The 19,277-nt window shown below is 42.4% G+C and overlaps 1 protein-coding gene across 3 annotated transcripts; it reads right to left on the bottom strand.

Annotated features, from left to right (window-relative positions):
- Positions 1-2,954: 2,954 nt before the first annotated feature.
- On the bottom strand, positions 2,955-18,552 carry zgc:91944 (uncharacterized protein LOC436941 homolog). Of its 3 annotated transcripts, XM_034599365.1 has the most exons (11): positions 18,167-18,550; positions 15,998-16,113; positions 14,361-14,793; positions 13,954-14,039; positions 12,299-12,409; positions 10,187-10,411; positions 8,921-9,077; positions 6,888-6,970; positions 6,392-6,487; positions 6,134-6,228; positions 2,955-4,948 (listed from the first exon to the last, which is right to left on the bottom strand). In XM_034599365.1, the coding sequence occupies exons 2-11, from the start codon at positions 16,077-16,079 to the stop codon at positions 4,802-4,804; spliced, it is 1,515 nt and encodes a 504-aa protein (XP_034455256.1). In that variant the 5' UTR covers positions 16,080-16,113; positions 18,167-18,550; the 3' UTR covers positions 2,955-4,801. The 3 variants fall into 3 exon arrangements, with proteins under 3 accessions (XP_034455256.1, XP_034455258.1, XP_034455257.1); XM_034599367.1 differs by lacking the exon at positions 10,187-10,411 and having other exon boundaries at positions 18,167-18,552; XM_034599366.1 differs by lacking the exon at positions 18,167-18,550 and having other exon boundaries at positions 15,998-16,610.
- Between the last annotated feature and the right edge of the window lie 725 nt (positions 18,553-19,277).

Below are 19,277 nucleotides of genomic sequence, written 5' to 3' on the forward strand. Positions count from 1 at the left end.
TTTCTGATTTGTTCAAAAATAAAAAAGTAGGTGCAGCACATAAACATTGTTACTACATTAGTAACAGCTCCATCAAACTCCTGGGCTCAAACATCAGCAGTAAACCATACTGCCCTCATGTGGTGTACAGAAGGAACCACAGGTAAAAAGGAAACGGTTCACTCAGGAATTGTGCATTCTAACGGGATACGACCAACCTGTAAAGGGCATGAATAAGCCTGCAAGCATGCATACATATGAACACACACCCACCTCTGCACACACACGCACGCACACACACACTCACACGCACACACACACACACACACACACACAAGGCGATGTGCTCATTTAATTAATGGATTCCAAACATTTGGAGCAGCTCCACACTTCAGCCTCCAGGCCAAACTTTCAGCACATAACAGCTTTCTGAGGGATTCGGGGCAAATTGTATCATGTTGCCATAACATTACATCAGTGAGCGGGTCCATGGGCAACGAAGCACCAGTGTTTCTTTTCCAAATGCCAACTTCCCAAGACGAGTTCATTTCACATCTTTGCATTCTGCCAACTCCTCTTGCTGCACGCACACGGCTCAACTCATAATCAATTAACCGGGAGGGAAAGACTAATATGAGAGGGTTTAATGACTTTCTGGCAAAATTTAAGCAACAATCTTCTCTTTGGAAATGTTTGCACTACACACAGTTTGAATGATGCTTCACTGAGAGTTAGAAGCAGTGATCTGCGTGTTAGCCTGATGGAGCACAGGCTGCTCATTAAGTAAATGTGGCATTGATCAGAATCCCATTAGCTGTAGGTTATAACAACACCTGCCATTTACAAACAGATTTTGTCAAATAATCAGATATGAAAAACTACTGACTTAATGTAGGTTTAAAGAACAAAGGAGACACAACTTGTAATATTAAAGGTAAAGAGGAATACATTATTACATAGGGTACTTACGAGGTCCTGTACTGTAAAACCAATGTGTGGTCAAACTTAATAACAGCATCACAAATCGTGTGAGATTTGTCTCAAGCTTTGTGGGGGGGGGGGGGGGGGGACATGGGCCAAGTAAGAACCCATTTCATTTTTGGAATCAGGACAAGAAGGGCAGATCCGGGATTTATATTTATCACCTTCTTTAACATTGTTTCCTTTTTTGACATTTTCACAGATTTTAGAGTGAACAATAATTCATAGATTTTAGAGGGAAAAAAATGTAGACATGTTTAGGGGATCGATATTTATGAGTTTGTGCAATTTGATGCAGATCTAAGTACAAATACTGATCTATTGAATTTCAATGTGTTTTCACAAGGGGACAGTTGGGCCTTGAAGGTCATATGAGCTCTACTGAGTGGATTTCTAGTTTCACCTGTCTGTATTGATGCAGATGCAGATCAACAGGTTTACCCAGGAATTTGTTTTTTTTTTTCCTCTTTTACAATGTTTCATGACAAATAAATCCTAGTTTAGGTTTGTGAGCACGTCCTTCTTTCATTTATGTCACCTCTATTAGAGCTTGACAATCATGTGTCGGATTGTTCAGCCTTGGTGGAGGTACGCCTGCACTGAGAGCTGTGTAGCTGTGCAATGTGACCTGGCAGACCGTAGCTACATCCTCACCTAATCTGCAGATTATATTCCACAGCACAGCAACAAGACCACAGAGGTTTCATAGCAGTCACCACAAAGAAAGGACACGTCAGTCATGTAAAGCTTCACTAATGGAGAGGATGGAAATTTCTTAACCGAAATGTTAGATGTTGTGAACTATTCAGATTCTCAAAAGGACTTTGAAAATGATAAAAAAACAACTCATTTTTAATTGAAATGACAGTGTTAGGACATGTAAAAACTTAAAAGTTGAATTGTAAGTCTATTGTAATAATAAGATGTTCACGTCATTGTATTAAGCGATGCGTTTGTGTGTTGCAATATCGTGTTATGAAAAACATATGACAGCTCTTTTCATTTAGCTCTCCATTTCGTGGCTGTTACCTTGTTTTAACTGTATTTTTGTTTATTTAGCATATACATTTATTTTCCACTATGGACCCTTTAGCTTCAGCTAAATATGTAAACATGAAAGACGTTGAGCCTTCGGAGCTTTAAATGTGAACAAAAGGGCCACGATCAATGATGCTGAATTTAAAGAAGCATACAAATGTTTATGTCACGTAAAAGAATGAAATTGCAGTTAATCTAACCTTGAAGTGCAAAGACCTTTATTTTGAATGAGGAGTTACAGATGGACATTTCTGTAGACTGCATCACTTTCAGTAAAATGTGAAACTTAATGCCTTTTGCTAACACATTTCTTTGATTTATTAATAAGGGACAGTGTTGCCATCTTGTGTTGAAAAGTGAGCAACTACCACTTGGTACAAACATAGGCTTAGTTGCAGTATTTGGGCCAAATCTCAGAGGTTTTACACGTCTTTGATATAAGGTAATGTCTTCAGATATAGCATTAAATGTATTCAATTCCATAAGGAAAGGAGAGCATGCTTCTTTGTGCTTCAAGTCAGGTAGATAGCAAAGTGAACATATTCCCTGTGAGTCAAATCTTTGCAGGATTTTAAGTTTTAGCTGCTGAGACTGAAACAAACTCAGAGGTCACGCTCGTGTTCATCCTGTTGTTCAGCTGCTGCACATTTATCAGCCCACATCATCCTCAGCTTTACCCGATATGATCACACAGCTCTGACACTTCTCCTGACATCAGCACTGCTTTAGAAACCAGCGGAGCTTTCACCGAAAAAATCATTGTACCAAGTCCTTTGGTCCAGCACTGAATTACAAAGTGATGGATACATAACTGAGGATTTATTGATGGAATGATTCACCTCTACCTGGCGCTGCTTCAAATGTGACTCTACTTGTTCCAAGAGTTTTCAACCAAGGCTCATCGTCTTGGCACCAGCTGAACGTTGACTCGGAATAAATCAAGACACAATCACCTGGGTTGTTTACAATTTTATTGTCGTTATTGTTTTCTCGTTGTCAGATAAAAGCAGATAGAGAGGAGCGTTCTCATCAGAAACAGCGCGCAGCTCTGGGGGTTCCTGTCCAAAGCCGGACGAGTGACCGGTCTGAGGTGAGTATACGATACGAGGCAAACCCCGAGGTCAGAAATGCTACATGACACTGTCCGCGTCATAAACAGTCACAATGACGGCTGCTCTGTGTCGGAGGACACTCAGCCTGTAACACATTCATGACACACAGTTATTCTGAGGTAAACTAGAGTTGGCTAGTGTTGTACTGAGCAAATAAACATCTATTAGGCTCTGTATGTCTATACTGTAGTGACCGTCTGGTCCTGTTCCTGTAAGCACAGGTTACTGTAGCTCATCTCTACCTTGGCATAGCTTTGGCAATAGGAGGTAACATGTTAGCGCCCTCTTGGGGGCTGTTTGAGAACAAGCGCCTGTGTCCATTTCATGAACCTTTAGGGAGGAGCTCCCGAGGCCTTGGGCCAGTGGATATAATATAATAAGGGATTACACAATGCAGAGTTAAAGTCAGCTATTCATATTTCAAGTTTGACAAATAACAGTTTCTATATACTGCTACTGCAATGTGGAGGAAAGCACCTGTAGACGTGTGTGTTTTCTGGGTTATGTACATGTCTTAGGCCCAAATGCAGGTGGAGTCTGAGTCGCTCCTCTTTCAGTTATAGTGAGATCCACTTTGAAGTGCAGCTTTGCAGTCATACAAACTTAACATGAGCTTAGGCTGTAGCTTATTCCAATAGAGAAAGGTGCTCGTAGCATGATGAGTTTTTATCACATTTGATTTAGCGTTCTTTCAAACGTTACAAAATAAGACAGAAAAACATCAGTAGACGTATGCGACTCGTCTAGCTTCACGTCACTGGCTGAGGTTTGAGACAGAATTTGAAATGAGGGACTACAAAAATGACCAAAGAGCAGCATTCAGTATAAAGTATAACAAAGAAGACGGATGACAAAAGAGATACTATGATATAATATGATATATTGTCCTAGGCTTGTTTGGCTAATATAAAAAGGTATAAATAACACATCCTGTTTTGGTTAAATACAGTTAAGATGAAGAAAACAAAGCAACAAATGTTAAGACACAAATAAGAAACCTGGTGCAATTCTCCTCTGACTTTTTCCACCATTTTTTGGGGATTACCTGAGATTCCAGTTGTCCCTCAGGGCTTTACGGGTTTGATAGCAACAGCACTCGTCGATTGATCGACTGATTTGATCAGTCGACTGATTGAGGTTAGAGTCTTAACGAACCAGATGGGGTTCGAAGACGTTCAAGCAAGCAGAGGGTGTTCGTGTCACCACAAGCCAGATCCTTTAACTAATTTCTCCACCGATCACAACCTGACCTGCAGGCTCAGCACGTTCGTGTCGCCACAGTCCATCAAACAATCGCTCTTTAAAAAAGAAAAGCTAAAAGAAGGCGCGTAGCAGAGACAACAAAAAAAAGCTTAGCTTCAAATGGGCGAGGTATCCTTTACATAATTCTCCCTCTAAGGAATTTAGGCTTTTTAATACCATCTTGGAATGCACTATATATTTATATATATATATATATGTATGTATACTGTATATTGCCGTTTAATATAAGCAGGATTACTGTTGATAAATACAGTGGCCTCCTTACCATCAGAGGCACCTCAGTGAGCTTCAGCACCCTTCTGCCTGTGATTGTTGGGTGTCATAGCCCCCAAAGGCCCCACACAAAGGTGGAGGAGGGGACACTTATTGTTTAACTATTTCTTCGGATTAAACTTCAAACATGACGATCCAGACTTCCCTGGCTTTGGTCACTCTTCATCCACAGTCTCCCTTTTTGAATCCTCCTCTTTCTGTTCCAGGACCTGAGGGGTGGGGCTTGGCAGGGCTGCCACCTCTGTGGTAGCCAGTGAGGAGGAGTCTATTTGGTCGACAATCCTCTGGGAGGACGCGTCTTCCTGTGGAAGGACAGACAGTAGAAATATGAGTAAAATATATCTTTTATATGCATCTTTCCTTATTTGGATATGTCCTGTTGGAAACGAGCTCATTCTTACCAATAAAACATTTTCAGTTGTTTAAAGTCTCGAAAGGCTGTAAACAGTCTTCATGTCACCACTAGCAGTTTTTGGCTGGGTCCACTCGTGAGGTTAGTGAAGCGATGCTGTTTATGTCCTCCTACCTGCTGTGAGCAGCTAACAGCTGGCTGGAGTTTCTGCTGTGACCCCTTGAGACCTCTTGGCAATTTCTCAATTTGTTCTCAGTGTAGTAAAGTGTGGCTTTTATGACCACCTACCACTGAGTTGGGTGAAACATGACATGTGTGCAGTGATGCCAGTAATATCAGTGGCGAGCACGGCCTCAACAGAAACACTGAAGAATTCTACGTTTCATGTCAGTTCTCATGTAAGACATGTCCAGTTACAGGTGAACAAACACACCGTGTCCAGTCTGTACCGTGTCCACGTCCCAGTGCTAGAAAATATATTTCATTATTATGAAAAAGATCACAATGTGACTTGTTGTACACAAGGTAAATTCATATTTCTGTTTCCAGTGGAAAATACAAAAATAACTTTTGAATTGTTGGTCAGTGGTTCAATACCAGTCCCCCCATTCCGTATGCTGAAGTGTCCTTGGGCAAGACACTGAACCCCAAATTACCTGTGATAGCAGTGTGTGAGGGATGTGAGTGTGTGTGTGTGTCTATGATGTATGTGTGAATGGCAAAAACTGTACTGTAAAGCATTTTGAGTGGTCATCAAGACTAGTAAAGCTCTATATAAATACAGACCATTTACCATAATAGTATAGTAATAATAATGATGGTAATAATAATAATAATAATAATAATAATATAGTGCTGGTGCTTTTCCTTTTATGACAAGTCCATCTTGATAAAAGGTCTTTGAAATATAACATTAGTCCAACGAGTAGAGTAATAATGTTTCATATTAAATGGTTAAATTATTGAAAGTGTACAAAGTTTTTTCTGAGACATACAACTCTCTCAAAGTGTAATCCTTTGTGCCACAAACAGCTTGAATTTGCAGCACCATGATCAGGGCCTACTGGTTTCTCTTCTTCAGTAGCAGTTAAATTGCTCCATGTCGGCGTACTTGCTCTGAGACTCAATGACTCACCTGATCAGCAAACTCTTGCATCTCCCCCTCCTCACCATTTGAGTGGCAGCTTGGACTTGGCACCTCAATTCCATGGCTTTCCAAGATGGCAGCCTCTAGTTGTGTGAGACAAGAAAGTGGGGATTGTAAGGACACATGAAGTGTAAATGTGCATGTAAATGGTCCAGTGTCCACAGGCAGAGACAAACATGACCGAATGCTTCCCCCCTAAGAATCCACCTGTTGTATGCAAAGCACCGTCAGTGATCAAATCCTCACCAATATTCGCTCTTCTCTTCATCTCCTTCCGGCGGTTGGCAAACCAGTTGTAAACCTTCAACGCCGTCACGCGCTCAAACTCAGACAGTTTACAACCTGGTTAATTAAACAAAACAGACAAAGAAAATTGTGTCATTTTCATGTCAGCAAATTTAGAAAAAAAAACATTTGTCCTTGAGTCGGGTTCCTCCTTCACCAGACAGCGTATTTATAAGGTGGCACCTGAAGAACGCAGCACATGCAGCAATTTTACTCTGGAGAGTTTGTGGAAACACAAAGATGAAAGTGTGTGAATCACTGGATCTGAGGGTTGGAGTTTGAATTCAGCACCAACTGCTTCACTGTTTGTGCATCATGAAGATAATATTGGAGAGAAGGACATTACTAACCAGTGACAAAGTTATAGCTAGTTGAGACTTACAACAAGTTATGTGGACTAGAGAACACACGATACAACTGGTGTTTGTCCATTATTGATCATCGGTTTCACTTGTACCTGGTTTCTGAATGACAGAGTTACAGGCACTGGCAATCTCTTCTCGCTTGGCTTCATCTGGATACTGGTTCTCCATGAAGAAGCTGTGGGAGACAAAGATCCACAGTATTGGAAACAGTTAAATCATATTGCATCACAGGCCACGCATTGATAAGAAGATAACACCAGTCTCATTTTATACTTTATCAACTCAACTCTCAGTTTTTGTATTGAACCAGAGGGGAGATAAGGACAATATTTATACAGGGGAGGAGCATCAGGAGAGGGCCTCGCTGTACAGGAATAGATTAATGGATGCATTAAGTGGATTAATTTTGGTAACTCGAGCTTTAAATACTTAATTCTCTACTTATGTCTATAAATGAGAAGACTCTTCTGTAAATAACTGGATTTTACATTACCAGGTGAAAACCTTTTTGTCCTTATTCATGTCTACCTTCTTTATTTTAATCCACGTTTGAAAAAGAATCATTGTCTCAAATTACAATACAAACAGGGATCAATTTCTTCCAGCCTCCTTATTCTCTCACCCTCAGAGTTGCCCTACCCTGTCCGCTCCATCTCACACACACACACACACACACACACACACACACACACACACACACACACACACACACACACACACACACACACACACACACACACACACACACACACACACACACACACACACACACACACACACACACACACACACACACACCATCTTCACCTCTGCTGTATCGTCCTTGGGTCGAAACTAGCTCATAAGGATCAGCACTGCGGTAGAATTGCATAATCTGGTGGGCACTGCTCGTGAGTGTAGTATGAGGACCTGTGTGGTCTTATTACCGCGAGTGTCCAGTCTGCACCCTATACTTACAGCAACCATGTAATAGAGAAATCAATGGCACGCAGTGGGTAGAGGAATACCTACTCCTCTCCTCTTTCTCTGCATCCTCATGAAGGGAAGCAGGGACGTAATACAGCTCATAAAAAAAAGCCCTGCATCATAAATCAAATGCTTCTGAGCCACACAAAAAGCAGAACGTCACAACAGTAAGACACTAAAGGACATTCACCCTGGAAGGATTATTTATACTAGACTTTAACTTCAGGCAACACTGCATTCCTATCATATGGAAATGACAGTCACGAGAACTCGATGTACTTCAAGTACCAACATGCTCAAACTCATCAAACAACAAGGAGGGAGTTTCTAGAAAAGCGTGGCTGGAGCTTTTTAATAGTTAAGTGAAAAACACAATCCCAGTGAAATATTTCTTTGTCTTTTAAACCCCCCCAAAAATCCCATTTTACATGGCACTATGATTACAGGCGTACTGTAACAAAAACCAGAGAAAAATTAATATTTCATCATACTTTGCCATTTTCAAGTGGAACCACTTGCTATTCGTTCTCCTTTGTCACTGAATATAGTGAACAACAGGCTTTGAACCAAGGGGAACATTTCAGAAACCTCCAAATCTCTACAGGTGTATAATTTAGTTTGAGCTTTGCTCTCAGCAAGCCTCCCAAAAAGTGCAGTTTGTTCTGCTCAATTAATCAAATTGTATTCATATAGCCAATGTTCACAAATCCCAATTTGCCTCATAGGGCACAGGTTCGACTCCTCTGTGACTGATCAGCCATCTCAAGCCCTTACAAAGAGGCTTCCTGATCAGCTGCAAACACTGCTGTAGCTACGGTAACAATGGCCTTGGTTCTGCTGTACCACTTCCAGCCAAATTAACAAGTGACACAGACTAGTAACTGAAAACAAGCCAGTAAACAGGATATTTCAGGCTCTTCAGGAGCATTGTTTGCTGTGAGAGAGAAGGACTAGTTTTGCTGTGGACTTTGACTTTTTAATGTTTCAGAACTTTTACTTTGCATAATATGGGCACTTTAGTGTTGTTAGAATGAAGGACGCTTAAATAAGATGCAAACCTTGAGTTCCTGACATGAATTCCCCCCTTTAAATGTGAGTCAAACAGTATTCTGTAAGAAGTCTCTTTCTTTATCTCCTAAGTCCAAAGAGACTCGCTCACCTCTCCATGATTGATTGGCACTCCTTCCTCCAGGTGAACCTGCTTCCTCTGCGTAGCCTCAGCGGTCCACCCACTATCCCTGTCCTGTCGCCAGACATGATCCCTGTCCTCCAGTCAGGTTCCTCCTTCACCAGAGAGCGCATTGATAAGGTGGCACCTAAAGAACACAGCACATGCAGCAATTTAACTGTTGAGAGTTTGTGGAAAGACAAAGATGAAAGTGATCACGTTTACACTCAAGCTGCCGTTTCACCAGCTGAACGGCAGATCTTGGAGTTGCAGTGCAAAGTCAGCACTAACTGCTACAATGTAACCAGTTTGTCAACTCACCGCTTTGTTACACAAAAGTCAGCGGAAGATACTATCGCTACTACTTTACTTCAGTTGGACTTGCAAGTCTTTCCTGAGGCGTGCTAAAATAAAGACCGAAACCACCAGTTGGTGGCAGCAGTAATCCCCATCTCCAGTGAATGCAGCATGAAATCCCACTTGTATCATCTCAACACACGGCTCGTTTGTGTGTGTGCCCGACTTTCAAACTAGAGATTTACTTAATCTGGTTGCATCATTAAGACTTAAAGTCTTAGATTCTCGCATTACTACACTTCTAATAATGCATAAATCTGTTGCTCTGAAACATCTGTCCAATCAAAACAAACATCTATATAAAGAGAAAGTCACTGTAGCATCATTACCTGCAACACAACATACAAAAATATCTACGAGGGGATGTATGTACATAATTTCTACAACCATTAAAGTTTCTGCTACCATTACTCTAACCTTTTCACCATTAACAATAACAAAGGAATGACTTGCACCTGCTTTGTATAGATTTATATTTTATGCTACATTGTTAACAGAGCTCGACCAATATGTTTTTTTTAAAGAGACACATTTATTGATCTGAGATTAAGTGAGATCAATTTATTGATACACATTTTCTTACTCAACCCATTAAAGTGTATTTCACTGTCATGTGATCAATAAAGTTGATCTTATCTTAAATATGTAAGCAATTTTTTAACTTAAGTCTGTTTAGTATTTGTGAGCAATAAATGCACTGACTCTCTTACAAGAGGATTTCAATAGAACATTGCCAATGTAGCATTATGAGTACAATCACTGCTAAGAAAACGAATAGCAGTTCATCAGCATAGGATACAGTGTCATTGTGGCTTTGGTTTTAATGGCATGCAGGCCAGCTATAGTGCGGGTGTCCCCTGCTGCAAGCTGCTGCGGCCAGGGCAGGGAGGGACTGGTTACCTGGCTGGGCCTGGGCGGCTGCAGCGGCAGCAGTGTACCATGGCAGCAAGTGCATCAGCAGCTCTCTCTGTCTGCTCCACACAGGGTTGGGGTTGAGGTTGGTGTTGGGGTTGGGGAGGATGTTGGGGAGGCTGCCACTTGCCCCTGCTACCGTCCCGTCTCTGTCCCCTCCCCTGGCCCTGGGCATGGGGCTCACGCTGTGCTGGCTTTCACTCCACCTCAGCCCTTCAGTCGGGACAAAACCAATGGTCAGGCAGGCCACAGCCATGGATCAGATTATAGACAGGTTTGGCTCATGTCATTGGAGAGTTAAGTGGGTTTACTGACCCGTCAGTCATAAATTTAAAAATCTATTGCAAACTGATAGTTCCCAATCAAGATTTTGTCTGGTAACACTGCGTTCTGAAACTTCCACGTTTCATGACGGGCAGGTCAATAGCAGCCTACGTCAGAAGCAAAGCACTGCGACCGCTTTGTCTTCGAAACATGGCAGAGAAATGTAGTAAATGTTAGTATCTTTGTTAAAAGCCTGTTTGTTAGCCATGTAGGAATGAAAACCAGCACCAGAGTACCTCCAGCATCAGGGCTGAGAACTACAGGGGAGCCAAGCTTAGGAGGGTGGAGGGGGAAAGTAAAGGACTAAGATGAAGGAAGAGAGCAGGGATAGCAGATGGTCCATCAGTGGCTTTGTTCACGTTTGCAAAACTGGTAGCATTAAATTGTAATGTATCATTTTGTACATGATTTACTGTGGAGGCACACAAACCAGTAAAAGCATCTTTTTAAACCACACTATATTTTTGTTAGTGTCCCTGTATCCTAGGACATGGAGAGGTCAACACCAACCCAAGCTGTTACTCTAGCCTGTACAGACAAACCACTCTCATGCACTAAAGTTTCATTCCCAAACCAGGGGCCTTCAAAATTATTGATTCGCATCTCCTGTGACAGGACTACCTTTATCATTTGTCTTTCCTCTGAAATTATAGATCAGTCTCATGTCCTTCCCTGACCTCACAGCCCTCGGGGACCAGGATGCCGTTAGCTTGAGGTATTAGAGGGGCGTGGGTGTACCATGCAAGAGGGTGGTGGGTAAAGAGGGGGGCAGATGGAAGGTTAGCAAGCAAGTGGTTCACATTTTACAAACACAACAAATGTCATCTCTTTTTAATACAAGCCTTTCTTCCTACGCTATCGTATCTACAGAATAATCCGCCATCATTCACCTGGCATTCAACCTTGAGGCCCAGATCAGCACTCTCATAATTAGTCTTCCTGTAAGTGACATCCATCATCCCTGCAACAGTCTATATTTCACTCATTGACTCTACAATAATCAGAGCGTTTTCACATCTGAAAGTCTGAACTAAGTGTCTTTGTTTGTATTTTTCACATTTGATCTGGTTAGTTTTGGTTTCCCATTACAATTTAGGCAACTCATTTGAGACGTATGACATACATACATACATACATCCTCTTCAACACCTGCATGGGCTGCGTCTACCTATCCTTGACATTGATTGGTTTGTAGACAGATGTGCATCTGAAGTTCATGGCTATTGTATTCAATTACTTTTTTGAATAGATTGCAGCTTTAAAAAAGTAGTCTTTCTGACTGAATGGACAAAAATGAATCAGATGGTTCATTTCGTAAACTTTCGTTGCCACTGTAATATAATTTTACTAATTAATTTCTACCAGCATCACCAACTTCAGGCGCAGTACTTGGGTTTAGCTCGAATGCGCCAAATGACCGTCCAAGTCCAAGTCATTGGAGGCAAAGAATGCAAGAAATGCTGGGAGCCTGGGCAACTCAAGACCAGTAAGGCGTCCGCTACTTTTTCTTCTTCTACTGTTTAATTCTGTCTCAACTTTCTGAAATTGGTCCGAAAGTCAGAACTATCCAAAACTGTTTTTTCACACTGCAAATGAACCAAACCACGGTTCATTTTGATCCAGACCGATACCAACTCTTCTGGTCCAACGACCAGGCACCTTTCACACCTGTTATTTGGATTTGGACTGAAGGTCCCTCGGTCTGAACCAAGCAAGATAGTTGTGAAAGCCCCCATGTTCTACACTAGCCCTCTACAACCCTCACCCTCATCTCACCTGGATTATTCCTCTCCAGCAGGTACCAGCGGTAGAAAGCTCTGCGTTTGGAGTCGCTCATTTCCAGGCCTTGCTGCAGCAGCCACTGGGAGATGTAGCTCTGGCTGATGCCTGTGTGCATGAGGCGGGACATGTTATCTTGACACATTTAAGACATTGATTTATTTCATGCTGCAACAACGGCATCTGCACAGATCGGCTGTGAGCCAACCACGGAATACTCTTGTTAAGATAATGAAATCCAATGTCTATACTTGAATTAAGGACATGTGATTTGATGCAAAACCTTTTTCAGGGAGGACAGAGAGAAAAAAAACCTTTGTTGATGCAAAGTGCAGCATTTATTGTGTATAAGTGGAGCCATGGCTGCAGAGGCACAAGCCCATCTATGTTATTACTGATACCAACCTCCACCAAGGAGGTTATGTTTTCAACCTGGGGGGGGGGGGGCTGTCAACCAGCTGAGGAACAATAGAAATATCCAGTGATGAAGCAGAACTACAACCCTATACATCAAAATTAAATCTGCTTCAGAACAACTTCAAAAAATGAGCATCAATCTCTGAGAGTGGTACAATAACCTGACGAAATACTGTGGAGTGACCACAGACAGGTCTTAACACAAGAACAGACCAGAAGAACGTCTGAACTGAAGCAGCTCTGTCGGAAAAAAATTCAAAATTCCTCCTGAACATTGCGCAGGTCTGATCCACTGCTTCGTGGAGAGCTTGTTTGAGGTTACGGATGCCAAAGGGAGATTTGACCAATCACTGAATCCTAGAATTAACTTACTTTTTCCTTCAGAACTTTCATTATTTATGTGGTATTTCATTAAAGATACAAAAATATAGGTTTGTGGAATATTATCTTCATTGTGTTTGTCTTAACTACTATGGATAAGATCACATAATATATCCAATTAATGCAGAAAAGCAGGTAATACCCAACAGTTCACATTATTTTGGATCTTGCATACATATTAACACATACACACACACACATATATATATATATATACAGTTTTTCAGAACTTTCTGTTTTTCTTTCTCTCGTTATCATGTTTAGATAGATTAACAAACAAAACATTTTAATGTGTAACTTTAGGAAACTGTGACGTGTTGTTGTCTGACATTTTAGAGACTGAGTGATAAATCAATTAATTGTAAAAAATAATGAGCAGATTAATTAATAAAGAAAAAATTGTTAGTTGTATCTTTAGTATTCTTGAATGTGAAGTCAACATATAGACTTTTGTTTCCACAAAACACAACCAGTTCATTACTATTTCATTTGATTATCATCAAACGTGCAGAAGACCTTAGCATGTTTCTAAACTACTGTAGTTAATGTTTTAAAATTAAGCTGAATTCTTCCACTTTGGTCAGTCAGGGTCTTGAATCACGTACAGTTGGGTTAAAGTAGTTATTTTTCACATTGCTATTCAATGGATGAAAAACACCAGTGGATGTTTCACGACAGTGAACTGGAATAAGAAAATGAAAATAGTGCCCTCTTTCCTTTTGAAGAATCAAATCTATATCTTGAATGAATCAAAATCAAACTGAAATCTGATCTCTAACGTTACACTTTTATGATTTGGATCATGTGCTGTATCAGTTTAACAAGCTGTAAAAACAACAGAGAAAGCGGAGTACCTGTAACTTGGCCTACGATTGCCTGAGAAATCCTGCGATTGTTGAGGAACGTTTTGATCTCTTCTTTCACCAGGTTGCTGTCTTTCCTGTAAAAGCAGTAAAACCCCGTCATGGCAGCAGAACCATTACACTGTGGTTAAAACATGAGCCTGTGCTCCGACTAACCTTATTCACTGATTCTCTTTTTTCAGCCATCCCTGAACACCTGACCTGAATTAACTCCACTGAAATTCTGCAGAACAAGTCTGCACCTCTGGGGACAGTAGCTGTCATTATCTGATGTTATAATAGTCCCTCTTTGTCTCTACTATTCTTTTGGTCTTTTAAACTCGTCCTCACCCAGCACTCATTCATCTCTGGCTCTCTGACAACATTAAGCACCACTGTGCTGCTCTTTCTCCTCTCACCTCATGTACTCCTCCACCTTCTCCTCCAGGTCCCACTCCTCCTCACCCATCATGTCGTAACTGAACGACCGCTGTACCGCCACACTGGGAGTGTACAGGGGCGGAGGCGAGGCCTCGTAGCTGTGGCTGGGGGACAGCGCGGCGCCGTCCAGGCCGGAGGTCTGCGTGGTAGCAGAGGCCAGGGAGAGCGAGGAGGAGGAAGAGGAGGATGACGACGAGGACGGGGCCGGAGCGGCTGTGGTGGGGGTGTTGTTGGACGGGGCCGGGTGAGAGTCGCAGTGCGAGGGGCGGTGGTCTGGGTCGAGCCTCTCCAGGGACTCCAAAGCGTGGATGATCTGAGGTTTGGTCATGCCGGAGAGACGCAGGCGCTGCAGGAGGTCGATCTGTTCGATTGTGTAGCGTGGCTCCACCTCGCAGCACTCCATTCTGGCATCTGCGCACATTAGGAGGGGTGTAAATTTTGCCAGAGTGAACCTGAGAGTGGCTTTTTGAAGGAAATACAAGACCAGTTTTGTAAGTGAATATGAACCAACTGCAGCTCTATTAATATAGCAAGGCTGGGTGGATTTCTCACTAGATAAACAGCAAGTCCTCACAAAGTGTTACCAAGACATACACTGCTATATTTATCCCTGCTCTGCATCTTTGATACACCTTAAATTTAGAGAATATGATGCAGACTTCTTCAAAACCAGCATACCAACTGATAAATGATGAAAGAATTATTAATAGACATAAAGACACAAATAAAAAAAGACAAGCAAAGCTCAATTCAAACACTACACTACCTTTGTTGTGGTTCATTTATCTTTAACACAACTGTAAAAAAAAAAATAAAAAAAATTGTATTCTTTTGTTACGACCAAATAACTTTGAGGTGACACGAGACTCACTGACTTACAAAACTCAACTTAGGAAAAAGAAAGAGACTGCATTCTCCTCTGAAGAACCCTTGGGTCATTCAAAATGTTGGCACCCTTTCAAAACACTTGGCACAGGCACTTGGGGCTAACCTTGTTCCATTTGTCCAGAGTGGAATTAAAGTAAGATCACCCTGGCATACATAGTCTAACATCAGGTCCCCTCAGCCCAGTCACATCCATCTGTCCTTTTACTCTGTGTACCTGTGCAGGGCTGCAGGGAGGATGACCCTCACATACACACATACACTATAAACCTCTATAAACACTATTTTACTCATTTTAAGTCTTTCTATTTGATATGACCAGGCGAGGTTGAAAAAAGGGGGAAAACATAATACATTTGTACAAACCCCAGCAAGAGGTGTATTTTCAGCCACGCTTCCACTAAAACACACAGCTGCAGTGAGCTCCAACAAGCTGAGCCCATAAAAAAAAAGTTAATCTTGTTAAATGGGATGTGTCCCGATTTCACCCGGAGGGACAACGATTTCTGGGATGCTTCAAGTCCTCGGCTGTCACGTGCCTTTGCAGGACAGGAGTAAAGTTGCCAGATTTGTGCACAGGATGCACATTGTGTGTTTACATGATCGAGCTGAAGAGTTTTGTGTTTTTTTCTCTCCTGTGCAACTGATCCAAATGATACAGATTTAAAGAGCAGGGCTGGATTTGGCTGTAGCAGTAAATCAGAGCCGGTCCCGTCACTTGAGGTCTTACCTGGTGGAGGGGGGGACACAGACAGGCGCCCCGGGAGTGGCTCGGTGCGCGGGGTCGCGGCGGGGACGCACCACTGTCGCATGGCTCCTCGTCGGAGTTCGAGCTCGGCCGGTTCTCTACGGAGGGAGACGACAGGCTCACTGCGGTGTGCTGCGGTCAAACTGCCGCTACATTAGCATAGTGGCAAAACCCCCCCACACACAGCGGCGGATCACTCGCTAACAGGCTACGCGGGCTAAGCTAACAGCATCAACTCCTCGGTTCCCCGGAGACCAGCCTCCACATCCATAGCTGCTGTTTGGATAAAGTCAGCTTCACCACGAGCAGTCACGCACAGAGCGGAAGTACTGCAGTGTAGCGTTCACAATAAAAGCATTATCTGCCATTCCCTTATCCTAGGCTGAGTGTGAGCGTTGCAGAGTTTGTCCTAATTAACCACGAACTTTCTGTGTGTTTGATTGTGTTCCTATAAGAGCAGACAGGATGCAAGTGTACAGGGGCGGATTCAGGGGTGGGGCCTATGGGGGGAGCACTGGCCCCAGCCAAACTCTGATTGGCCCCTGAAGTGCCCCCTGTGCTGTCAGTAGTCATAGGCTGTTTTCTACAGCGGCTGAGAGAGCTCCACACACTGCAAATTAAGAAAGCACATGCACAGTGGAGAAAACACGTGCAAATTAAGAAAAACATCTTCATCAATTTGAGGACACATGCGCTGCAAAAAGTCACAACGCGTGCAAATACAGAAACGTGCTGCAAATTGCAAAAAACGACAAAGCAAATGTTTCCAGGGGACCCTCAAAAGTGATGAACCCAGGTGTAGTTCAATGCTTTGTAAAGTTATTGAAGTCTGCTACCCGTCAGTGGTGATGGATAATCTCCTGACATTGTCCGGAGAAGCTGTATGTGAGAATGCAAATGTCCGAGTGCGAGGCTCCGGACTTTCTCACTTGTCAAAACTTTGACAAATATCCGAAAGAGCTCATGTAAGAAAACAACAGGAGATTCTGCGGAAGTTTCAAAGTGAGCGAGTGGGTGCGTCGGTGACGTTTCTAACAGGAGACAGAGATGAAGATGAGAAAAAGAACAGAGATGAAGATGATAAGAGCCGGTGCAGGTTACGATGTGTTGCAAACAAAAACTAATCTTCACAGCGGAGTTAATATGTTACTTCCGTAAAAATCCGACCCAATTGCTCGGATATTCTCCGGAGTTCATGTCTGAAAACGGCTGGAACTAACAATGTTAACGATAAATATGACAATGTGTTATTTATTTTTACACGCTTTTGCAATGTTGTAACACGTCTCACCAATTAATTCGGAAGAATTCTACTTTAATGGTAGTTAGTGACAGGGGCGGTCCATGGGCAGGGCTAGGGGGGGCCATCGGATTGGCCCCTGAAGTGCCCCTGTCCTCTCCATGATACTTTTAATAAACTGGTCACATACAAACAATTCTATCAATCAATGCAAACATTTTCGAGCCTTTTTTTAAAAAGTACAGTATGTGCGTGAACAAGGGACAATTTGTACTCATTGGATTATATTCAATGATGTGTGGATTTGAATCGAAACTATAGACCACACAGTAAACAGGAAAGGACATTGATGTGCCTCTCACTGCTTCAGGAATCGTGCATGGATGTTGGACATATAATTGTCCCCTCTGTGTAAATTGTAGCCGCTGGTTTAGAAAAATCCAAGATCCACCACTGAAACAAAGCATAATACTTGACATTTATGGTGGAGTCCTGGTTTAAATAAACTATAAAGCCTTTATATTTACAGTAGGTGGCACTAAACTGTATAATACATAGTAATAGATGAATCCTTTGTCAGTTGCATGAATTGATTACATTTTATTTTGAACGATCTAGGAAAGAAGCAGTGAGCGTTGGTTTCTTGACACTTGAGTGTGTCTGGTCTCGGTTATGAACTCCCGTGAAACTTCAGCCACAGAGGTCACACACACACAGCGAGACACTATCTCAGATCAGCTGGTGTGTTCCAACGCTCGAAGGGTCAACGGGACTGTCAGCAAAACAGCTGCTGCTTTTAGCTGGAGGGGCTGGGACTCGGCTAGCCGCTAACGAGTTAGCTCGCAGGCTAGCAAAGTTAGCCGGCAGCTAGCGGCGGGTTGTCCCAGCGCGGAGCCCCCTCGGCTTCTTACCTCGCGTCGCCGGGGAGGGAGCGCAGCGGCCGGCCGGGCGGGCGGAGAGGGAACGGCGGTGGGAAGTGTGGAGGAAAAGTGTCGCTCCACCGGACCCCACCGAAAACAAAGGGCCGGAGCTGACGGTTCAGCGACGGGCAGAGGGTGGACGGCGCAGGGTCATGTTGTCTTCCAGCTAAGCAGCGGGGGAATAGACATGCAGATGTGGGGAGTCTGTCTCAATTTATGACCCTTCACCCGACACCAGTCAAGACAGCGGCGATTATCTTCATGAGTTCCGGTTCTACTGTACCTGCTATAAAATACCACATCTACACGTTAACACCCCGATTTACAGACATACAAATGAATAAAGTCGTTATAACACAATTATTTTCAAATCAAAAATACTAACAATGCTTATATGTTTAGTTTATGCAGTTTGAGTGGAACTGTGTTGAGAGTTTGTAATTCTTTTATTTTGCAAAAGGAAATAATTCCCCTGAATGTGTCTGACTTGATGCAGCTCCACTATAGGCTGTATATAACACCACCACCCAACACACAGCAGAGCATATCATGTACGGTACAGACTGAGGACACACAGTACAAACATTACACAACACGAGCTCGGGGAATCTGGCCCTGTCAAACCACACACACACACACACACACACACGTCCCACCCCCTATTCCAACACCACATCACTATTGGTTTAACAGCTGTCAGTCAAAGTAGATAACACTACTCTCTTGTTTGTGTCGGCGCTGTTTTAATGTAAAACCTCAAAGTCTTTACCCTGTAAGAACAGTTAGAGATAAAACAATAAATCAATTAGAAGTAAGTTACACAGTGGGTTCAACATTTGTAGTTTGTTTAACTTTTGGAAAATCAAGTATGCCTAATTAGCTATACTACATTTCTGTTTGCTGCATACCAGCAGATGTACTGAAAAATATCATTATATTACTTATACGAAATTCAAAATTCAAACTTGAGGAATTCCAGGGAAGTTCTTGAATACAAATTAGTTTTTCTTTTTTTTCTATTTCTAAGTGGAGTTATGGCCGTCTATTTGTAATGGATAGAATTATAACTCACAATGAGTCCAACAATATATGTGTGTTCAGG

The sequence above is a fragment of the Hippoglossus hippoglossus genome, chromosome 11 (assembly GCF_009819705.1).
Source record: "Hippoglossus hippoglossus isolate fHipHip1 chromosome 11, fHipHip1.pri, whole genome shotgun sequence".
Classification (NCBI taxonomy): domain Eukaryota; kingdom Metazoa; phylum Chordata; class Actinopteri; order Pleuronectiformes; family Pleuronectidae; genus Hippoglossus; species Hippoglossus hippoglossus.

Bases quoted from the DNA above. Each gene is read 5' to 3' on its own strand.
- zgc:91944 (XM_034599365.1), bottom strand. From the start codon at position 16,079: ATGCGACAGTGGTGCGTCCCCGCCGCGACCCCGCGCACCGAGCCACTC. The intron at 14,794-15,997 runs GTAAGACCTCAA...TAATGTGCGCAG, and splicing joins TGTGTCCCCCCCTCCACCAG to ATGCCAGAATGGAGTGCTGC. The intron at 6,229-6,391 runs GTGAGGATTTGA...TCACACAACTAG, and splicing joins GAAGAGAAGAGCGAATATTG to AGGCTGCCATCTTGGAAAGC.